Genomic DNA, 24,135 nt, shown 5'->3' on the forward strand with positions numbered 1-24,135 from the left:
CCTACGTATGAAAACGACGAATGCGCTACACATGTTGGGTATCGCCGCGCACGCCAGAGTGAGAGCAATAATTCTAGGGCCAGTATTTTGGGGTATCTCTAAATTGATGACCTGTGGGGGCTTTTAAAGCGTCTTCTATGGACTTTTTGGGGTACTGGGGTTTTTCGCCATTTTACGGATGCACGCAATTTGTAACCTGGGCATGTTGGGTATCGTTTTACTCGTAACCTCATCTTTTATATTTCATTAAAAAAATGGGTATTTTGTTGTGTTTTGGGGCATTACATTTTTCACTAAATATTGGGGTTTAATAAGGAGTTGCGCTAATATTGAGCAACATAAAAATTTGCAACTACCACCATTTTATTCTATAGGGTCTTGGCATTCAGAAAATATATAATGTTGGGGGGTTTTAAGTAATTTTCAGGCCTAAAATGTGGAATATAACATGGGTACAAAAAATGAAAAAAATGCCTCAGTCATGAAGGGGTTAAAGCGATCATCCCTGCTCAGGCCCTCTTTCTCCACCGCTGCTAGTTTGCCTGCCATGTTTTGCAAATCTCGTCTTAAGTTCTGAGACAGGTTGCTTTTGATCTAATCGGCAATGGAAATTATGTCATGCCTGGTGAAAAATTGTTGAATATAGTGGATAATACTGGCATCTGTCTGCAAGTTCTGATCAGCTGATCCACCATGTGGTCTGGCGTCTCCACTCTGGGACTCTCAGTTCCTGACCCAGTTGTGTTGGAGGGGTGATCAGAGACTTCTGTGCCACAAGGTGCATCCCAATCTTCCCCATCCTAACGGCAAATGTGCGGTTGGTAGCTTATTAGGTGGTCTATGATATCAGAGCTCCCTCTGCATGCAGCCATCAGTCTCACGATCCAAGCCACGAGCCCCCTACCCCGTAAACCAGCACATTCTTTCATTTACATGGTGTTGAATGTCACATCAATTTCAGTAACTGTTGTGATAATTACCTAATTTATTAGGGTAACACAAAGTGAAAATATACGTTTTTGTTCATATTTAAATCAAGATGTCCTGTTCAAATTCTCACTCTTGTGTGTCCTAAATCAGAACTCATTTCTGAACCAAAAATGTAAGTATTAAAATCCTTCACATGTAAGGGCTCCAAAGCCTCAGGCAGATCCATTAACAGGCGTTCAAGATATCTACCTTATTACACTCCTTACTCAAAAAAATAAAAAATCTTCATGACATAATGCCATTTCAACTGACTTGTAAGGCAAGGGACTCAACTGAGGGCTGAATAATGACGCTATACAACATTCTCGGGTCATCTATTTGAAACCTGGCAAACATGCTATACTGGCAGCAAATCCAGAACAAAACTTGGGATAATCGGGAATTAAGAGGTAGTATGCAATCTATTAGAAATATCAGTTAAAACCTCTCTAGTCTTAGACCGTTATAACACTCTGATTAGATGGTGCATGGCAATGACTAGAATTTGTAAATGTATGCCTTAAGCATCACCTATGTGCTTTAGATACTCGGGACACCTGGGTACTATGCACCACATGTGGTGGTTGTGCTATAAGGTATGCAAATTCTGAATATACATAGTAATTTGCAAAACATTTGGAAAAAAAAACTCAACTGGCTAATGATAAACTCAGTTGAATGATTGGCAATAAACACACAGTTTTAAAAAAATTGAACCGCTGGATAAGGTATAACTCTCTAGATCAGTGCTCCCCAACTTTTTTATCGCCGCGGACCAGTCAACGTTTGATCATTTTGCCGTGGCCCGCTGAGGGGGGGACGTTGATTGTTTATATTTTATATTGTTTTGATTTAGGTCCGCGGACCGGGGGTTGGGGAACACTGCTCTAGATCACTAAAACCGAGTGAAATACCCTCTCTGCATCTATTCTTGCTGTTCCCCTATTACGTCTCTTTTCAACAAGAGAAATGTAAACACCTCACTTTCCTCTGTCGCACAATAAAAGTAAACTCCATTGCTAGATAATGCATGGCATGTAGATATTGTGTGTATGTATATGTGTGTACAGTTGGTCAAAAAAGTATTTAGTCAGCCACCAATTGTGCAAGTTCTCCCACTTAAAAAGATGAGAGAGGCCTGTAATTGGCATCATAGGTAGACCTCAACTATGAGAGACAAAATGAGAAAACAAATCCAGACAAATCACATTGGCTGATTTGGAACAAATTTATTTGCAAATTATGGTGGAAAATAAGTATTTGGTCACCTACAAACAAGCAAGAGTTCTGGCTCTCACAGACCTGTACCTTCTTCTTTAAGAGGCTCATCTGTCCTGCACTCATTACCTGTATCAATGGCACCTGTTTGAACTTGTTATCAGTATAAAAGACACCTGTCCACAACCTCAGTCACACTCCAAACTCCACTATGGTGAAGACCAAAGAGCTGTCGAAGGACACCAGAAACAAAATTGTAGACCTGCACCAGGCTGGGAAGACAATCTGCAATAGGCAAGCAGCTTGGTGTGATTACATAAGAGATGGGCTTTAACCGTCTAATTTATCCCCTTGGATGTGGGGCAGGATTACTATCCATGACATTGGCTCAGAAGGCCAAGGGAACTAACCTGCACATAATTTTGGACAGGTAAGAAATGTAAATTGCATTGCCACCCTGCTTCACCATATCACCAAGAGAATCTTAACTTCTTCAGCTAAAGGTTTCTGAGACTATGAATAGCCGATTTATGTGAACTAATTTCATTAATCAATTTGTACATTTTCGTGGCTTCCTTTATGAATTTTCTCCTACTTTGGAGCCCAAAACTAGGTCATGATCTGATTTAGCCAAATGGGCAGTGTCTTTGCCATTGCAAAAATACTGCCCATTTGGTAGTTGGTGCAATATTGTAATTTGTATTTAAAATAGATAGTGTGAGGTGTATATGTGGTCTGGACTTGTGTGGTGTTTTTAACGATGACTGCATTGTCACTGTGTTTAGGTGGTTATACTTATTAAGTGTTGTGTAAAATAAAGTGTTTGCTGTATCCAGAATGAGATCCAGATTTTCCAAGCAATGAGTCTGTCGAATATTTAAATTTCTGAAGGTTCAATATCCAACCAAACCCTTGAAGAACCTGAACATTTTGCATCTCATTATCGGGCAGCATCCGTGCCAACTGTTCCTTTAACAATATGGCATCCAGGTATCCCACAATGGCAATGCCCTAGGAGTGTACTAATATTAGCACTACAGCCTAGTACCTTGGTGAACACTCAGGGGATGGAAGACCTATCAAATGCAGGCATTAGAAACTGGTATTTTGTGTTAACGCAGCAAAGTGCGAACAGTCTTGGTGCACTGGAATGGTGTGGACATGCAAACTGCTTGCTAACCAGAAGTCCACAAAGGCAAACAGATGTCCCCCCACTTTGGAAATACTGAAGAGGCGTTGTCGTCAGGCTTAGGGCTTACAAGATTTGGGGGCCCATGGTTTACAGTTGTATTGGGTCCTTGGCTTTGGAATGTGAGGCCTGGTTGACACGAAAGGAACTGTTCCTGGCTCCTCCTTCCTAAGACTATGAGTTTTCCTAGTATGGGGCCTAGGTTTCTTCTGCTATGGTAAAAGAATACTCTTCCTGCCAGTGACATCCTTGATAAAGTTGTCTTAAGCACAAAAGAGACATTCTTCCGCAATGGGCTTGCGCAGCAAACGGTTTTGGCATTGTTGTAACATTTGAGCCAAAGTGTTTTCTGTAAACTAGACATGTGCGATTCGTTTCGTTACGAATCGAAATTGGTACGAATGTTCCTGAAATTCGTAGATTCGTAAGATACTCACAAACAGGAGACTAATTCGGAAAATAAGATTTACAATATCCACTAAAATATCTACACAATAGTGCAATTCTGCAGGTATACGTTCTAAACACTTTAAAACTGAATGGCCATTAGGGATAACTGACATATGTTTAGTCCATTTACCCTAGGTCTGAAAAATGGGCATGAGAACCTATGTAAGGTTGCATAGCAGGAACTGCAAGTACAAAAAAGGATTTAGATTGCCTGCTTCTAGGTAATTGTCTACCTGATCTTGAAACACGGGCATTTTCAATAGGATCAATCAGTGTTTTGTTAATGCATTAAATGACTGGATGCACACTTGGGACAGCCCAATTTTTTTTAATAAATGCCTCCTTAAATGGATATTAAACAGAAACATTTTTTGCATATGAGAATAACTTAGGAGTAGGCCAGTTTCCATAGAGAGCAAGATCAGCAGATCATGGCTATTCGCCAACAAACATAGCTAGAATGGATTTAGGAGACTCCTTGCCCCACAGCCAATCCACAGCCAAAAGTCAGAAACCACTGCTGCAGGAGTGTCAGATAAGGATTTTGGAGGGAATGACGAAGATGTATGCTTATCGTGGTCATAAAATCTTGCATAGCTGTATAGAAATCCTCTGTGAAGAAGACTGAGGTGGAGGCACGGCTGAGGGAGCTGTAGGAGACTCTGAGGAGTGTGTGGTCTCAAGTAGGGACAGCGATCCAGGCCGTCAGGTTCCTGAGAAAGGCCACCCTTGAACTTTTAGCTGATCATGAGCTTTAGAGGCCTGCAGGACCTCAATTTCTCCTGTATAATCCACTTGTCTTGGAGTTAGTTCTGATCCTTGAGGAAACATGGGTATATCCAGGAGAGACTGAAAATAGAGTGTCTATTTCCTTATGAAGTCTTTGTCATCTAAAGGTCTAGACACACACAGAAAGGGACTCGCAGAGCTTTTATTTTTATCATTTAGTATATACTCTGTTGGACTGTTCCTATTCATCCGTTTCTGGGATCCAATAAATGCTACATTTCTTGGAAAAGAACCAAGGTTGCCTGGATAATGCTCGATCAGTGCATTCTGCATATTCCTTTTCCCAACGCACATAAATAGAAATATATTTGTATACAGTAAGTTTATAACTACAATCCTGTGTCCCTTAATGAACAACAAGGAAATGTACATTTAATTACTATTATATCACACATAAGACACACACAAAAAAGCAGCTTTGCTGCAGTATTCACCTTTAATCGAGAGCTTTTTCACACAGTACTACTTTTTTCCTTTTTCAGGGCCCTGTCACACCATATCCAGTGCGTTCCGGCGCTGTTCGAGCCCAGAACGCACTGGATCGCATACATCAAGCCGGCCCGCGGGAGGGGGCATGGCGGTGTCATTCATATCAATGGCACCGCGGACACGCCTTCCACCCACAGTGCAATCGCCCGCACTGGAATACGAGGTACAAGAATGCCCTCCGTTCCGGTGCAGTGCAATCGAAAAAATGCCGCAGGCATTCTTTTTTACGATCGCACTGCACTGGAACGGAGGGCATTCCTTTACCTTGCATTCAGACAATCGCACTGCGGGCGGGGTGGTTGTGCCTGTGCTGCCATTAGCATGAATGGCACCGCCACGCCCTCCCCACCCCACAACGTTGCCTGGCTTGATGTATACGATCCAGTGCGTTCCGTGCTTGAACCGTGCCGAAATGCACTGGATATGGTGTGACAGGACTCTCAGTCTTGCAGGTTAAATGATGGCCAGCATCATTCAACTAATTTCCACTGAACCCATGCTGTTATAGGACCCATCCCCAGCCTGTGACTGGACAATGAGAAAGCAGATGCACAGTGATGAGCTTATCTCTCTGGCACTGTGCTTTCTCCTACTGTCAGCACATGAAGTGATGGCTTCATGTGCTGCTTCCTTCTCTTACTTTCAAGCTTTGCTGTACAGGGACTGCAAAAGGTGATGTCAAGTTCAGGTACTTACACTACTTGCATTTAATAATAAATATAGATAATTACAGAGCTGCATGCATTTGTGTCTTTTTTTAATATTTTGCTAGAGTTCGGCTGTAGGCCCCTTCACGGACACCTTCAGTTCTGATCCACATGGATCCCCTGCTGATCAGAACAGATGTCACCGCCGTGACATCCATGTCTGTCCACTTTTTCCTCCTCCTTGTGATGGATTCAAAAAATTGAAATTACCAGACCCATGTTGGTCTATGGGGAATCGGAGGCATGTCCGTTTACATCAGATTACCTCCCATCCGGCACGGTCAGGTCTGTCAAAATGGAATTGACAGGCGGGCCTGATTGGAATGGTTGTGAGAAAGGGGCCTTAAAGAAAAAATATGTAGCCAGTAGCAACTAATCATTCCATCTGTTTTGTTTTTTTTAGAGCAGGTTATACAATCAACAGTCAGAGGGCTATCTGGTTCCTAGGCAACACAGACAGCTCATCATTATGATGCTTTCATGCACAGTTTTAATTAATAAAAAGATGATGTATTTGGCATCATAAAGAAATATTGCATACAGAGAATGGCTAATATACATTTGTGTGACCATAAATGAAGATAAATGTATATACTAGCCATTTGTTTACTAACATGGTTCTTGTTTATGCATATTCTATTACATTAGTTTGCTTTGCAGTGTAGTCTTAAATAAGGCTTAAGGGCCCCATTTACACTAAAGCAATGTTTTGTGGTACCTTGTCAAATTCATGTTAAAGCTGAAGCTTAATCCTTTTATATTTTGTCTTTCCTACTTATGCTAATGACATTTAAAATAAAACCTTTATGTTTTCTTTACATACGTTAATTGACACCCAGGCACATCATCACTGGGTCTCTGAGGTTCTCTATAAAATGCTGACTGATCATTGCTGGGATGGGCTGGCAGGGTGCTGAATACATCAAAGCACCCTGCCTCATTACTCCCCTCAAGAGCCCCCAGCTCTGACACAAGCATTAAGCTGGCTCTTGGCAAGAGTTATGCAAATATCAAAATGCTTTGATAGATGCATGTTAGTCTGGAGGAGTGTGCATTTCCAGGCAGACTGCATTTGAATGCAGACCGCTCAAGGTAACACCCACATGTGATGCTAAGCCTTGATGATTAACTGAAATCCGATGAAAGGGCAAGGCCAGGGACAGTAATGCTGGGTAGGAAAGCGGTACATGTTGCAGGACATCCTCTAGCCAGGAAATGAAGCTGGACATCCTCTAGCCAGGAAATGAAGCTGGACATCCTCTAGCCAGGAAATGAAGCTGGACATCCTCTAGACAGGAAATGAGTCAAGCTGTATCCGACCTCCTACAGCTTCTAATGCACGTTGTAAGAATCTCATTATGCAGTGAAAAAGTACATGCAATATCATTACAGAAGAGAAGCTTGTACAACTGTGCAAGACACAAGGTGGGGGTAAAGCTTAAATGTGAGTTCAGCTTTAACTGTTTTTTCCTCTATTTTTTGGCCTGACCCAAAATGTTCTGAATTTCATTTTAATTGAAGGCACTGGTGCTGTAAAAAAAACAAATCTTGGATGGGCCAAAAATCCTTTAGGCACAGAGCAAGCAATTCATCTATGTATCTTTCTTGTAGGGTAGAAACATCTTCAATAACAGACTATCATAGCAGATCCCTTAGTACACAGGCTGGCAGATGCCTTCAAGACTGTTGAACGTTTCAGATTGTGAAAATGATTTGCTTAAAAGTTTTTAGAAGGCTACTGTAAAGAAGCAGTTGGTGTCTAAAAAAAATAGCAGCCTCTCCCAGATAGTACCTCTTACCTTATCGGTGGTGTGCCGCACCATTCATAGCTGTGATTATGCTTAACAATTTCATCTTGTTAAGGGTCTTATTGCCTGACAAATACTGAGATGGCCCACCTATAGGCATCCAGTCTAATCAATTTGTATAATTCCTTTCTAACACACTATGACTGCATTTACGAGCAGGTACAATGGACCTTATTGATGTGCCACATTGATGAGAACAAAACAAATTACCCAGCAAGTCCACGTACAGCTTGGGTTGTCGGATATATGTGCCATCCCATTCCAAGAAGGGGGCAATGTGTGCCATCCCATTTCAAGAAGGGGGCAAAGTGTCTGGCAGTCAGGATCTGCCGCATGTTTGAGCATGAAATGTTTATTTTGAAGCATACCTTAAGTGTTTGCAATAATGCACTTTTTTTTACTTTCTGTAATGTACATTACTGCTAGCTATAGTAGTAAAAGTTAACGTTACTGAGAACCTGATACTCTGTAGGGTACTTGTTCAGGATATTAGGCTGGGAAATCTAGATATAAATATGAACAAAAATATATTTAAGGATGAACCATAAAATGCAACTCGCAACCATTTCTCTTTCTGTTCTGGACTCCAGTATGTAATTAACACCGTGTAAGAATATTTTTGTGGCTAAACTGGAAAATGAAACATTTCAGTGCTTGCCTAAATATATGCTGAGTATTATTATTTTTCTAAATCTTTGCAGAATCATTACATCTACATTACAAGCACAGTAAATCACATTAGAAACTCTTCAAAGCACTACAAATTACTTTCTGAATGGGTAAATGAACACATTTTAAAACTGACCCCTCACACCATTTTTGAAAGCATCTCTAATTCCATCATTTCTTGTTAAAAGTTGGACTAAAACGTTGGTCAAGATTGTTAATAAAAAAAGTAGGTTTTCATTTATAGCTGAACTCTAGGCACAAAAACTTTAACTTCAATACATTCCTTAATAGCAACAAAAGTCCACTTTGCACCAATTGCCTTAATAAACCCATTTATTACCTTAGGCATTGACATCAGCACTGTGTTGCACATAGCCTATGCAAAGAGCAGAGCTGTAGAAGAGGCCTGGCAGGCCCACCCACCACAAGCTGCCAGCAGAAAACTACAGGAGGGGACCAATACAGGACCAGTCACCCTGCACATGAAGAGAAAGCAGCAGTGATCAGTCTTTCTTACAGAAAAATCCTGCACAGAGGCAAATATTCACACTGGATTACTGCACAGATCAGATAAAATTACAAAGCACACCAAGATTAAAGTATGAATGCACATGCTTCTTGCATTTAGACAATATTTGCGTATACCGGAGTCCAGCTGTAAAAATCCAAGTCTGCATTTTTACTTCTTGTTTGAATGTGATTTTTAGAAATCTAAAAGTAAAGGGACGCTTTAAAAAATGCATTGGTAACAACGTTTTTGAGCATTTGAAAATGAAATTCAAGCTCCGTGATTTATCTATGAAACAAACAGTGGGAAGTAAGTTTAGTTTGCTAAGTACACTTACCCGTGTGCTACTCTCACAGCTCTCCATAATCTGTGACCACAGAGCAGCAGTACTAGTGCTTTGCTGAGTACATTTGCTCCATGTGTTTTCTGCTTCCAGACCTTGCTACTTCCTCAATGGAATAAGTCATTTCAGCTTGCTTCCCCATAAGCTTCCAGTGCCATGACTAGTTCAATTCAGAGAATATCATACACTGAAAGTAGAAAGGAAACATGGAGCTACAGTACCGCTACACTCTGGTCACAGTTTACGGAGAGATGTATCTGGTAAAGAACACTTCCCCCCCACTGTTTACACAGAGATTGGAGCTTTATTCAGGACAAAAATTATAGGAATTCTTTTGCAAATTACTTTAGGCTCATAATTCATATGGAAATTAGGTGCTGATCAATAAATCCCAACACACTATTACAGTACAGTAGTGGGCAACACACTTGGTATTCACCTTCCTCTGGAGCACTGACAGGAGTCAGGAAAATCGAATACCTGGTAACATTGGTTCCTCTGGACAGCTGTCTTTTTATAAATCCCCCACTCCCCTTAAGTTTAGCCCGTGGGATAATATCTTCAGCCCCCAGCAGTTTTTACTCCCCAAATGTGCTGGCTGGCAGGACTTCTCTTGGGCATACATGGAGGCAGTGTGCAGAGGCGGGCAGGATCCAGTGCCATCCCCGATGACACTCAAATATATCTCTCTACTCCGCAACTCTCCCACTCAGTGTCCTTGCGTGTCACTAATCTACTAACTGACATATCTATCTGGATGTCGCAACACTTCTTAAAACTCAACCGTTCAAAAACTGAGCTCTTGATATTTCCTCCTGCCCGTGCACCTTCCCCCAACTTTTCCCTTGAGATTGTTAACACAACTATCCAGCCCTCCCCCCATGCCAAGGTCCTAGGTGTCATCCTTGACTCGGACCTCACCTTTCTCCCCCACATCCAATCACTATCCAAATCATGCCGCCTCCACCTTCGTAACATCTCCAAAATACGCTCCTTCCTCACCAAAGATACCACAAAATTGCTCATCCACTCCCTTGTTATCTCTCGTCTTGACTATTGCAACTCCCTCCTCATTGGCCTACCTCTACACAGGCTATCCCCCCTTCAGTCTATCATGAATGCAGCTGCTAGGCTCATCCACCTAACCAACCGCTCAGTGTCTGCAACCCCCCTCTGTCAATCCCTACACTGGCTTCCTATAGCCCAAAGGATAAAATTCAAAATATTAACAACCGCGTACAAAGCCATCCACAACTCTGGCCCCGGCTATATCTCCAACCTGGTCTCAAAGTATTACCCTAACCGTCCCCTCCGCTCTTCACAAGACCTCCTGCTTTCCAGCTCCGTCATCAACTCCTCCCATGCTCGCCTCCAGGACTTCACTAGAGTGTCTCCCATTCTATGGAACTCTCTACCCCAACCTGTACGTCTATCTCCCACACTGACTGCCTTTAGGCGATCTCTTAAGACTCATCTCTTCAGGGAAGCCTATCCCACCTCAACCTAACCACTGAACAATCACTTTCTCAAACAATCATCCCTGCACAGCTACCTCCTCATGTATCACTTGCCCCTCCCTTTTAGATTGTAAGCCCTCACGGGCAGGGCCCTCCTTACCATCTTGTCTTAAATTGTATTGTGACTGTAATGTCTTCCTTATATTGTAAAGCGCTGTGCAAACTATTGGCGCTATATAAATCCTGTATAATAATAATCCCTATCAGTGAGCACATCAACATTCCAGTAACCTATTGGGGTCCCTCACCATAGTGGATGCAAAGGGACAGGGGAAACAGGGATAGCCAGCTCCACTGCTAGTAATGGGCAAGGAGGGTTACCTGAGGCTTCCCCTGGGGACTCTGCTCCAGATGGTCAGTCTGTTATCTTACCATTTAGCTTGCAGCCCTCTTCCAATGCATCCATTACCCTGTCAGGGGTGCCACATTCTTTATGCCTTAGCATGAAAATGTTGTGGCCTCAATGACTGTTTGTTTTTATAGGTCAGATCTCTGCTATGGTCTATGCATCTGGCCGCAGAGGATGCAAGTGTAAGTCCCCCTTTTCCTTTTCTCTCCAATTTGCTGTCGGACATGGGCATGGCTACTGCCCTATTGTAGAATGAGGAGGGGGTGGGAGGTGCATACCTCCTCAGAATCTTTTCTCCTCCCAGGAGGGTCCTCTGTCAATGATGCTGCCTCAAAAATTGTGTGTGGTATGTAAACCTCATTTGGATGCTGGCAGATGCTCCGTGGCCAATTTCAGATCGTCTGGACCTTCTGTTACAAGGTGCCGTACTCCATCCTGCTTCTCAGTCACTGGCTTTGACGCCTGGCTGTTGAAGTCAAGGTCTTGAGGGATAGAGGTCTGTCTGATTTAAGTTATTCCTACACACAAGCCAGGAAGTCTACCTCTCACAAGGTGTACCTGAAGGCCTTTCTTTGTGTGAACAGAAGTTTCATTCTCAGAAATAATCTGTGGAATTGATTTGCGCATTCTCCAACTGGGATTGGATCAACACTTGGCCCTGAGACAAATATGACTGTTGCTGTCCACTGGCTTCTTATTCTTTGGCAGAGGCCCTTATACTGGGGTTGCTCATGTGGCTCCTCCTACATGCCCACTAGTGATGCTGTGGGATCTCAATCTCTCTAGCAAGCTCCCTTTGAACCTATCAGAGATAGTTCTGTCAGATCTTACATGCATGGTGACTTTCCTTGTTGCTGTCACCTCTGCTAGGAGGGTTTCAGTGCTGGTAGAACTATCGTGCAAAGAACCATTCCTCCATCACAAGGATAAGGTCATTACCAGGCCTAGGGATTATTTTTTTTCTAAGATGTGTATTTGATCCATCTTGATCAGGACATTGTCCTTCCCTCCTTTTTGTTGTGCTAAGAAACATCCCAGGTAGGTCTTTCCCCACTGCTTGGAAGTGGTTTGAGCCATTCCAGTGTGTGTCTCAACTATGGCTTAGTTTAGACAAACTTACGGTCTCATTCTCCTTCCTGGCGGACTTTGCAAGGGGCTTCCTCTATCTCATTCCACCATTTCTTGGTCATTGTGTATGCACATCTGTTAAGGGTATGGCTTCTCCCTTTCCTGTGAAATAACACTCTATTACATCTGTCAGTGCCTCTTGGGCAGATTTGTAAGGCTGCCACCTGGTCTGCTCATTCTACCAGTTGGATGTTCCAAACTTCTGCTGATGCTACTTTAAGCCCTAAGGTGCTATACGAGTTGTGTTTTTCTTCTTATTTTCTGTTATATGGGCCTCTTTGAGATTATTTGCTGTGTTGCCAGCCCCTCTGTTCTAATGCTTTTGGACGTCCTAGTCGTCTCTGAATCCTCCTGTGCCCTGTACTATACGATCAAGGAAATAGGATTTATTGACTTACCCGTAAAATCCATTAGTTGGAGTACAGTACAGAACACAGGACACTCCCCTCTGTGTTATCTATTGCTTGCATAAAAGCAGAGGATACTTGGGATTGGGAGGGATTATATGAGGGTCTCTTACAGCTCTGGCCAACGTCCAGTCACCTGATGTTACCTGCATATTATCCAGTCATCTCTGAATCTGAAATTTTAAGCTTTCATAACACCATGTTAAACTTTTTTTTTTTTTGAGAAGGAAGTTCATTAATAACAAAATCTTTCCAAACGCCTTATGAGCATCTAAGGCGTGTTTGGCATGTGTTTGGGTCACGCAGTCATTGACTTGAATTGAAGTGTTTGGCAAGCTTTGAAAGTTGCCAACACCTGCCAAATGTTGCTGCCAACATCAAAAGCAACCAAAGCAAAACAACGCAGAGGCTTACTAAATTTTGTGTGTACTAGACTGTTCGCTTTTATGTTACAGAAGAGCAGTGGCGACTCTAGGAACAATATATAGGGGGGCACATAAGATACCACAGTCAAAACTGGGGGGGGACTAATGTTCACCACTAAATCATACCTGTCACTGTCATTAAAATGGGTCTGTCATCCACACCGCACTATGTTTTGTTCCTGTAGAGCTTTTTGATACACATGATCCAGGCACAGTGTGAAGGATGGAGTGCCCCAGACTTACAGGGTTATCAAACTTTTTTGCTCACTTTTTTGCATATATCTACTGCTAGCAGTAGATATATGCAGAACAATAAAAAAAAAAAAACTTTTGCAAAGGGTTAATACTTACCTGTGTCTCCACGGCGCGCTTCCGTCCAAACATCTGAAAATTTCTTGGGCGTCCATAAAAGATCTTGGGGCGGGCGCATGCACAGTTCAAATGTTCGGCCGGGAGAGGAGGAGAGACATAAGGTAAGTATATGGAGAAGTGTGCACCCGCACAGACTCCATGGGACATCAGAGAAGAGGAGGACAGAGGAGTCAGCGCTGGATCGGTGGAAACCCGCACCAGCGCTGGAGGGACAGCTGAAAACGACAGGAAAGAAGATGATCGGATTAAGAGGCATGATTTAAAGCAAGACCTTACACTAACATTGGGGAGGAGAACATTTATCCTTTAATATCACTTTTCCTGACTACAGTGCACCCAGTGGCAAACCTAAGGGACAAAGGGCCCGGCTTCCTGATTGGCCCTCCCAAGCTAATTATGAGTAAAGAAGAAGGACTGGTTCACACCTACATGTCCCACGAACATGCCTTTGCCACGCTGCTCCATTAATTTCAGTGGTCATATCTACGTGGCATCTAGAAGATATGTTGTCCGAACACCATTCTGCTTCGGAATGTCTTTTTTATTTGTATTCCTTTAGCATGACATGTGCATGCTAAAGGAATACACATTTGCATTCACATGTCATGCTAAAGGAATACAAATAAAAAGGACATTCCGTAGCAGAATGGTGTGCGGACAACATATCTTCTAGATCGTACATTGTGGCGTCATCCACCAATTGTTCCAGTACTCGCTGGATTTTTGGGTACATCGGTACGGTGTGCGAAGGGAATATTACCAAGCTATCTGTGTGACAAACACAGCAAAATGGCTCCTCCACTATTTTGTGTGACGCACAGGATGCATTTTTCTGCTGCTTTTGCATGCATGGAAACGTAGCAGAAAACCTCACTACTTGCTGGCCGCATTTGGGGTGCCTTTAGAAATCAATGGCACAGCAAGTGTGTCTTGGCGCGTTTCCACAGACACATGCCAATCACGTTTTAGAGACCCCTAATGTCTCCATAAAGAGGACCTGTCAGTGTATCTGTGCTATCACATAGGGAGATTATTATCCCCCTATGTGATAAAAATAAGTGTAAAAAAAATAAAAGTCACATATAAAAAAAAGTTTAAAAAAAACCCCAACATTTTTAAGTCCCCCACATTTACACACATATAAACGTAAATACGTGTTTGATGCGCCAGCGTGCGAAAATGACAATTGCGCTACACATGTTACATATTGTCGTGAACGTCGCAGTGAGAACAATAATTCTAGGGCCGTCAAATACTGATAACACTAAACTGATGAGCGGTAAAAGCTTTTAAAGCGTCGCCTTTGGCCAATTTTGGGTATTGTAGTTTTTTGAGGTTTTGCGCGTGTGCGCAATTTTAAGGCTTGACATGTGTAGTGTCTATTTACCCGACGTGACCCCGTCTTTTATATTTTACAAAAAAAAATGGGTAATAATAAATGTTTTATCATTTAATATAGGGGAAAGTTTTTTTTTCTGTTTTTTTTCGGTAATTTTTCCTTAATATATAAAAAAATAAAACCCCCAGTGGTGAATAAATACCATCAACAGAAAGCTCTATCTGTTCCCAAAAAATGGTATAAAATTTATTTCAGTGCAGCGCTGCATGACGGAATAAATGTCAAAGTACTACAGTGCTAAATACTCAAAAATGGCCGGGACAGGAATGGGATTTAACACCGCAGACTTCAAGTGGTTAAATGAAACTCCAATGGCAACAGTACTTGAACCATTTACAAATTAATAGCAATGTCAGTGAAGGGTTAACTTTGACAACTCAAAAGGTATACTCAGGGGCGGACTGACAACACATGGGGCCCCCGGGCGATACAAGATTATGGGGCTCCGCCCATATACAGGCCACACACACCCACAATCTCCACCCATCCCCAAGGCCCACCCAAATATACATTCTTGTGTTGCAGAAGTTATTTCTCCTCACTATTTTCAAAATAGCTGGTCTATTCACTAAAAAAATGAATTGTAGGGGAATTGGTAGAAGAATTTGAAATATACACCAATATAGGGGATTTGGAAAGTGAGCTAATTGGCAGAATTTTTTATTAGCTTTCCTCCTCGTATCCTCATGAACATTTCTGCCTCTGTGCTGTGCAAGCAATGTGTGTTATCCCCCCCCCCCCCCCAGACAGTATATTGTGTGTAAAGGCAGAGCTGGTGTTTACTGATCATGATACAATGAGTGACAGGGAGGGGGGCAGCTGATTACAGTCTGATACGCCGGGTGTCCAAATGATTTTCCTGTGGAGAAAATTTCGAATTTGTAGGCTTCAGGCCTAATAAAATCTTCTTTACAAAAAATTAAGAAAGCCTGCAATGTGAGTCATAAAAAATGTGCACATGTATACATCATCACTGCACATGTACATTACCACAATAAATACAAATCACTTAAAAAGGTGAATATGTACTTTAAGCTAAACAAAATAAAACAAACGTGACTGGCTCTCTAAAAAATAAAGCGCCCATGTACAAAGCCAAATGGTATACCAAAATGCCCCGTATTCTATGTTGTAAGAAAGAAGGCAGGTTATGGTACGTACCATGGGAATCCCTATTTCAAGCATTGCCCCCCCATAGAGGTCTATGAATTCCAGCAATACAGAATAGTATATGAATTTGCAACATACTCTGTGCTGCCGCTCTGCTCCAGGGTGCCGGCCTGGTGTCTTGGATGGAGGGTCTCAACAGGGGCAGATGCAGAAAGTCTTGGCAGGGGCAGATGCAGAGGGCCTAACGGAGCAGATGTGAAGGATAAACGGGCAGATGTGGAGTATCAGCAGGGGCAGATTTGTAGGATCAGCAGCGTCAGATGTGGAGGATCAGAGGGGCAGATTTGTAGGATAAGCAGGGGCAGATGTGGAGGATAAGCAAGGGCAGATGGGGAGCATCAGAGGAGCAGATGGGGAGCATCAGAGGAGCAGATGGGGAGCAGATGGGGAGCATCAGAGGGGCAGATGGGGAGGATTAGAGCGGAAGATGCGGAGGCTCAAAGGGGCAGATGTTGAGGATCAGGGGGGCAGACTCAGAGGATGCAGGGGGGCAGATGCGGAGGATGCAGGGGGGCAGATGCAGAGGATCAGAGGGAGGCAGTGGCGTAACAACCGGGTGGGCGCTGGCCACGGGCGTAAAGCTGAAGGGGGGCGCCGGCCGAAAGTGGCACTTTCGGCTGAGTGCCGAAACTGCCATTTTGCCGGCGCAGCAGTGATTTCTTTCCTCCCCGCTGGGCGCTGCTCTTTGTCCCAGCAGGAAGGAGAGAAAGTGACAGCCAGCCGAGCACTGTGGTGGAGAGTGCCGTGATCGGCCGGTGTCTTTCCTCCCACACCGCTCGCTCAGCCTCCTGTGACAGCGTGTCAGGATTGAGAGCGGGTACAAACACTCAGTGATCGCTGAGCGTTTGTACATAATTGAGGACATAGTATGGTTACTATATCCTCAATTATGAATGAATGGGAGTGATCTACATGCCCTCCTGTTCATTCATAGTTGTAGTTATAGTAAACATCCTCTGTTATCAATGAACAGGAACACTCATAAAGGATTCCTGTTCATTGATAACAGGGGACACAGAAAAAGAGAATCTGTGGGGGTGGGGGGTACAGTTCCAGTGGATTTTTACATAATGGGGGGCGCCCATAACTCTGGTTACGCCACTGGAGGGAGGTCAGCATGGTTGATGTGCAGGCAGTGGAGATCTGTGCTGGTCATGGAATGCTATGTAATGTAATGTGAGCAGGGCACTGTATACAGGCAGATACTTGGTTGGCTGCTATGAGGTCTGAGAAAGAAGCCGGCCAGGACCGAATCTCACTTTCACTTTCCCGCACATCACTCCTCTGCCAAACCCCCCCCTCTCACTTCGCAACTGTAGGAGACATCCGTGCACAGAGATGATCATACTCGTCTGCAGCTGCGGCTGTCAGATGAAGCTGTGTAAACCGACGGCAGGGTCTGGTGGGCACGGACACATGCTGTGGGGCTGGAGGGAGGGAGGGTGACGGGCCCCGTCCTGGCCGCTGGCCCTCGGTCCATGCCGAGTGCCCGAATGGTCAGTCCGCCCCTGGGTATACTAGCAGTAAGCAGACTTCTGTAATTCCAGACAAGGGATGGTGCTGGAGAGCAGGTCAGTGTGTAGCTCCAAAGGGCAGGAGTCAGGAAGATTGCAGCCTGTCAACCTTGAACTCAGGATGGAGAGCGGTGAGGTAAGTAGCTTTTTTTCTTTCAGGGTGGAGAGCGGTGTGCCTTGGTAGCCGACCAGAGGGACGTCACTTACTTCGAATTCCACAGCTACATGTCGTGGAGGCGCCTACGGGGCGGATACAAGTGACGTCGTGGGACCTGTGCACCCTGCTGCTTGTGCGATGCGGCCAGCCCAGTCAGAGCGGCGGAGGGAGAGACTATTTTCCTCGGGTAGGGGGAACTGGGCTGGCCGCACCGCACAAGCAGCAGAGTCAGAGTGAAGCAGCAGGGTGACGTCACCCCGATCCGCCACTGTTAGCGGGGTTACACGGGGGGCAAGGAAGAACCTGGGGGGGGATTGCCCCCCTGTAGCGACGCCACTGCAGAAGAGACATTGGCTTTGCAAAGCATTCAAAAAGATTCACTAATGTAAAGAAAATGGTTGTTCTTTATGCTCATGTGAACAAGGCCTTACTAAACAGGCTCCTTGGTTTTTATGTGTATTATAGATTCAAGTAGCCAAGCTGTGCCCAAACCAAACTCCTAACCCAAAACCTTAAATTACCTGCAGATGTAACCTTTAACTTCATTCTAACTCCTAACCAGCCACTAAATGCAACCCTAAGCCTCATCTTAACACACAAATCTGTTAAAGAATATCTAAACCAGAAAGAAAAAAATACAATTATACAGTGGCAAGAAAAAGTATGCAAACCCCTTGGAATTAACTGTTTTTCTGCAGTAATTTGCCATAAAATGTGATCTGATCATCTATGTTACAACAATAGACCAACACAATGTGCTTAAGCTGATAACACACAAACAATTCTAATTTTTCATGTCTTTATTGAACAGCAAGAATTATTATTTATCAAAGAAAGTAAGCAAACCCATAGACTAATTACTTCAACAAAACCTAATTGGAGTCAGTAGCTTGCACACCTGGAGTCCAATTAATGAAATGAGCTTGGAGGTGTGGTTTAGAGCTACTTTGATAAAAGACACTCCAGCATTTTAGGATTGCTGTTCATAAGAAGCATCAACTGATGTGGACCATGCCTCTCAAAAAGGAGCGCTCCGAAGACATACAATCAAGAGTAGTTGATCTGCACGAGGCTGAAAAGGGATGCAAAGTGTTTAGGCAGCCATCAGTCGACAGACAAATTGTCTATAAATGAAGACAGTTTAGTACTGTGGCTACTCTTCCTAGAAGAGGGTGCTCGGCCAAGATGACTCCTAAGGTACAACGCAGAATCCTCATTGAGGTAAAGAACAACCCATGAGTAATAGTTTTAGGCTTGAAGACATCTTTGGAACTGGCAAACATCTCTGCCAGGCAAGGTGTCCATGGCAGAACACCACACAGGAAGTCGCTGTTCTCCCAAAAAAACATTGCTGTGCACCAGAAGTTTGCCAAAGAGCACCTTGGCAAACCACAATGCTACTGAGATGTTTTGTGGACTCATGAAACAAAGGTTGAATTGTTTGGGAAGAATACTCAGCACTATGTATGAAGCAAACAGGGCACAGATTACCAACATCCAAACATCCCAACGGTGAAGTATGGCTTGATTTGGGCTTGATTCACTGCCTCAGGGCCTGGACTACTTGCCATAAATCCCACGTTTAACAAAATAACCTACAGGACAATGTTAGGGAGGCTGTCCACCACCTGAAGCTTAGTAGAAGTTAGGTGATGCAGCAGGATAATGACTAGGTATACACCGATACCAGTACTCATGAACCTGCCCCAATACTAAGCACCGAAAATGGCGCTTTAAATTTTTAAACACATGTGGCTGCTGTCAGGTCCTGTTCTTGCTGGAGACCTCATGGCAGCCTTATGGGGACCTGGCAGTGCCTGATAACGGCACCGGCCAGACAAACATGTCCACCACACCTGCCTGCACAGCATTGGGGAGTCGCACATCCGCCTGCACAGCATTGGGGAGTCGCACATCCGCCTGCACAGCCCTGGTGAGACCCACATAGCCCTGATGAGGCCTGCAACCGCCCGCACAGCCCTAGTCAGACAACGCACAGCTTCCGGAGATGCCGCATAGCCCTGCTGAGCAACACAGAGTATGTAGCTTGTTACTATGCTGTATAATGTAGCGCTGGGATTTGTAGTCCTCTATAGCCAATGTTATTCTGCATTGCTATATAATGTATTGCTGGGATTTGTTGCTCTCTACAGCTGGTGGTATTCTGCATTGCTATATAATGTATTGCTGAGATTTGTAGTCCCTCTTCAGCTTGGAGTCAGTGGCAGAACTACCAGGGTCGCAGAGGCTCTCCACTAATGTCCTAAAATTATTAGTCTGTATTGTTTTACAAAAACTTTCACATGACAATAAAAAAGATATCAGTATCTGGCATCTGTACTTTTACTCTGATGTTCAGATAATCTGTAAACAGATGGATAAAATGTTCTTTATTCACTTTATGGCCCATTTACTGCTTTGCCTTGCAGTAACACATTTTTATGCACATGTTATTGCAACGTGCTGCAATACATGCACTACTGTGCTGCAGTGCCCTTCATTTTGAAAGTCACACCAACATGGTGGTGCCTTATATTAGAAAAAAAAATAGTCAGGTATAGGGTTTTTTTTTAGTACACAATGGTGCTTTGCCAGCTCATTTATTTTAAGGAGCTGCCTTAACCCACTGCACATTAATGTACAACATAATGCATGTTACCACACTGCAAAGAAGTAAATAGATCCTTAATGATACAGAGTTTGACTAGGTTTGTTCCAAATGTATACCACATTGATTGGTGAGCACATATAACATTTGTTTTTTCTAGTGACCGTGTGTTTGATCTTATACATTTTTTTCTCTTCTGTAGGTATATGGGAGCTGTTGGATCCTCTTCAACTTCTTCCCGAGTAATGTGCAATAATGTTCCAGGTTTGGTGACCCGCCAGAGGCAGCTTTGTCAACGTTATCCTGAAATTATGCATGTGATTGGTTTGGGAGTGCACGAGTGGACATCAGAATGTCAGCATCAATTTCGACATCACCGATGGAACTGCAACACACACGAAAGAGACCAGAGCTTATTTGGAAAACTCATTTTACGCAGTAAGTTATTTGATATACTGTATGTCTATGTTCTCCTTCTTAACATACCAGCATTAATTAAATGCAATGTTAACCTGGTTATTGATGACTCATGCACATTTTGCAAATCCAGCACTGTAATTAAAAAATAAATACACACACGCACACCAGCTTCAACTCTTCTGGGAAGGTGTCCACAAGTTTTAGGGGTGTGTCTATGGGAATGTTTGACCATTCTCCCAGAAGCGCATTTGTGAGGTCAGGTAATGATGTCGGACGAGAAGGTCTGGCTCGCAGTCTCCGCTCTAATTCATCCCAAAGGTGTTCTATCGGGTTGAGGTCAGGACTGTGCAGGCCAGTCAAGTTCCTCCACCCCAAACTCGCTCATCCATGTCTTTATGGACCTTGCTTTGTGCACTGGTGCGCAGTCATGTTGGAATAGGAAGGGGCCATCCCCAAACTGTTCCCACAAAGTTGGGAGCATGAAATTGTCCAAAATGTCTTGGTATGCTGATGCCTTAAGAGTTCCCTTCACTGGAACTAAGGGACCAAGCCCAAACCCTGAAAAACAACTTTGTGGCTGAGTTGCTGTTGTTTCAAGTTGCTTCTACTTTTGTTATAACACCACTAACAGTTGACCGTGGAATATTTAGTAGCAAGGACATTTCACGAATGGACTTATTGCACAGGTGGCAACCTATCACGGTACCACGCTTGTAGTCATTTAGCTCCTGAGAGCGACCCATTCCTTCACAAATGTTTGTAGAAGCAGTTTGCATGCCTAGGTGCTTGATTTTATACACCTGTGGCCATGGAGGTGATTGGAACAACTAAATCCAATGATTTGGAGGGGTGTCCTAATACTTTTGGCAATATAGTGTGTGTGTGTTTTTATATATATATATAAAATTACAGAACACAGATATGTTCATATATCAGAACTTTGAACATCAGAACATTGATGTATATCAGGAAATAAAGGCGTCTTCATTTTTTTTGTCCATACACACCTCAACATTATATAGTCCATTAAAGCTGAAGTTTAATATGCTTATATTTTGCCTTCCCTGGTTGTTCCTTTCCTCCTTCATAAATGTGAAATCTTTAAATAAAAACTCTGTTTTTATTTACATTCTTTTTTGTTAGACCTAGTGGCATCATCATTGTATCTCTTGGTCTTTCTATGCAATGCAGGCAGATCATGGTTGGTGGAACAGCCCACAGGCTGCCATGCATAGCATGAAAACATCACAGCACCCTGCCTCAGTACTTTTTGCAAAAAGCCCTCAGTCTTGATGCAAGTAATGGACTGGCTCTTGGGAGGAGTTAAACAAGTATTCAAAATGCCTTAATACATGGGTGTCAGTCTGTAGGAGTGGGTATACATAGGCTGGCTTAATGGAAGTCCAGCTCAGCACTAGTCATGGTTAAGGTTATTTTGAAATACTTTAGCCAAAACTGTGGTTGACTGCCTCCAATATATAAATATATAAAGCCTATGGGTCAGGGCATGTGGAGGAACACATTTTATTTTTTAGGCCGAGACCTACCAATGATGGTTTCTTAGTACCAAACTCAGGAGTTAAATCCTAAAAATACATTGAAGTACCTTTAACTATTAACAAAAATGTATCTTATTTATGTATCACTCGGCTGTAGATTATCAAATCATCTCTGAATTTGTGCGGATACTGTCCTTCTAGGGGGCGGCTACTTTTGTTCCCCATGGTCCCTGTGTGTTGTAAAGTAGCCACCACTCCCAGCTTGCTCCCCTGATGGACTACAATCTCATGTTTAGTTCAGTGATTTGTTTTGAGATTGTAGTCCATTACAGGAGCGAGCTAATAGTGATGGTTACGTTATAACATACAGGGACCAAGGAGAACAAAAAGTAGCCACCCTCAAGAAGGAAGGACAGTGGAAGGACAGTGTCCGTACCGATTCAGAGATGATTTGAGGATCTACAGCCAAGTGATACACAAATAAGATACATTTTTGTTAATAGCTACTTGAATGCATTTTTAAGATGAAATTCCTGAGTTTAGTGTAATTTTAAGAACTAGCACTGTTTAGAGATGTGCAAAACGGTTAATCTGCATGAGCGCTCCTCAACGGATCGCTCACTGAAAAGATCCGGATCTTTTAAATGGCTCATGGTTCACTAAACGGCTCTTTTTACTATAGGAGAGGAAATGAGACGGGGGTGAATTTTGAGGGAGGGAATGGTAGTTATTTTAAAAGTAAAACTGGCTCTTATGTTTAAACGTTGTCATCTGATCTCTTGACTACCTGGAATTATGTTGTATGACTTCTTGTTGTTAAACTGCTCTTTTACCATCAATGCATTGCTGGGACTTGTAGTCCTACATAGTTGGAGCTATTCTGCATTGCTGTATAATCATCATACACCAATGCAGAATACCACCAGCTATGCGGGACTACAAGTCCCAGCATTGCATTATAATAAAAGTCGGCTATGCAGAATACCCCCAGCATCCCCCCACTATAATGCATTGCATTATAATAAAAGTGAGCACTATATAACCAGCATCCCCCCCCCTCAAACTTCCCCGCCAGTGCTACACTCATTATTATAATTCACATGAATTTACTTACCTTTAAAACAGCAGCACAATTCTTCAGACGGAGAAATGGTGTAGAGTAGAATGAGTGAGTCTCTCTGAGCTGATCTCAATCAGATTCCAGAAGGCACGTCACGAGGAGCAGAAGAACTACATCATTCCTGAATCCTGATCCATCGAGAGCCAGATTCAAAAAAGCGAAAGAAGAACCAAATGAAAATGACTCCTGAGACTGTCTGACTCTTCCAGTTCCGTCTCTGTTGCTTACAGATCCGTCTGAGACGTCTCTGTGAGTTCACAGATGTGATGTGATTGGTTGCAGGGGTGGGATGGGCGGGGCTGGCAGAAGCCTGGCTCTCTAAGATCATATTACTATATAGCTGCCACTTACAAGAGACGTCGAGAGCCGTCACGCTCTTCTCTGCTTCTACTACATTCCATCCACACTCCGCACAGAGCACAACAGACCAGAAGAACCGGCGCCCATTTTTTCTGAGCCATGGCTCGTTCGTTCTTCTGAGGGAACCGCTCAATAGAGCCGGATCGCTCATGAGCTACCCATCTCTAGCACTGTTGTCAACAGTAGCAGTGGATATTGTAGATTAGGTATAAGGTCAGTGGCGTGACAATCACCATAGCGACCCAGGCGGTCGCTATGGGGCCCGGGGCACAGTGGGGCCCGGCCAGATGCCGTGCGAGCCGCCTGGGTCGCTATGGGATCCTCTGATGGTGGCTTTCACTGTCGGCTGAAGACGAACATGCCGCTGTTCTCATCATCTGTGCAGCAGTGCGTTCGTCTCCACAGAGTCAATGAGAGCCAGCAGCGGCGGTGGAGCAGGCTGTACCCGGTGTTCGGTCAACCTCAACTCGCGAACCTCTGACATCACCAGCAGTGGAGGAGGAGGCGGAGCCCGTTTATGGCAGCAGGGGAGGAGGCGGGGACCTCTGACA

The 24,135-nt window shown here is 43.6% G+C and overlaps 1 protein-coding gene across 1 annotated transcript in view; it reads left to right on the forward strand.

Moving 5' to 3' along the window:
- Nucleotides 1-24,135, forward strand: part of WNT2 (Wnt family member 2) — a 59,868-nt gene that overhangs the window by 9,721 nt on the left and 26,012 nt on the right. Inside the window, exon 2 of the mRNA XM_018573962.1 lies at nt 20,388-20,623. Within this exon, the coding sequence (XP_018429464.1) occupies nt 20,392-20,623 (232 nt within the window). The 5' untranslated portion in view covers nt 20,388-20,391. The remainder of the gene's footprint in view (nt 1-20,387; nt 20,624-24,135) is intronic.

This window comes from Nanorana parkeri, unplaced genomic scaffold (assembly GCF_000935625.1).
Source record: "Nanorana parkeri isolate BGI_ZX_2015 unplaced genomic scaffold, ASM93562v1 scaffold49, whole genome shotgun sequence".
In the NCBI taxonomy this organism is placed as follows: domain Eukaryota; kingdom Metazoa; phylum Chordata; class Amphibia; order Anura; family Dicroglossidae; genus Nanorana; species Nanorana parkeri.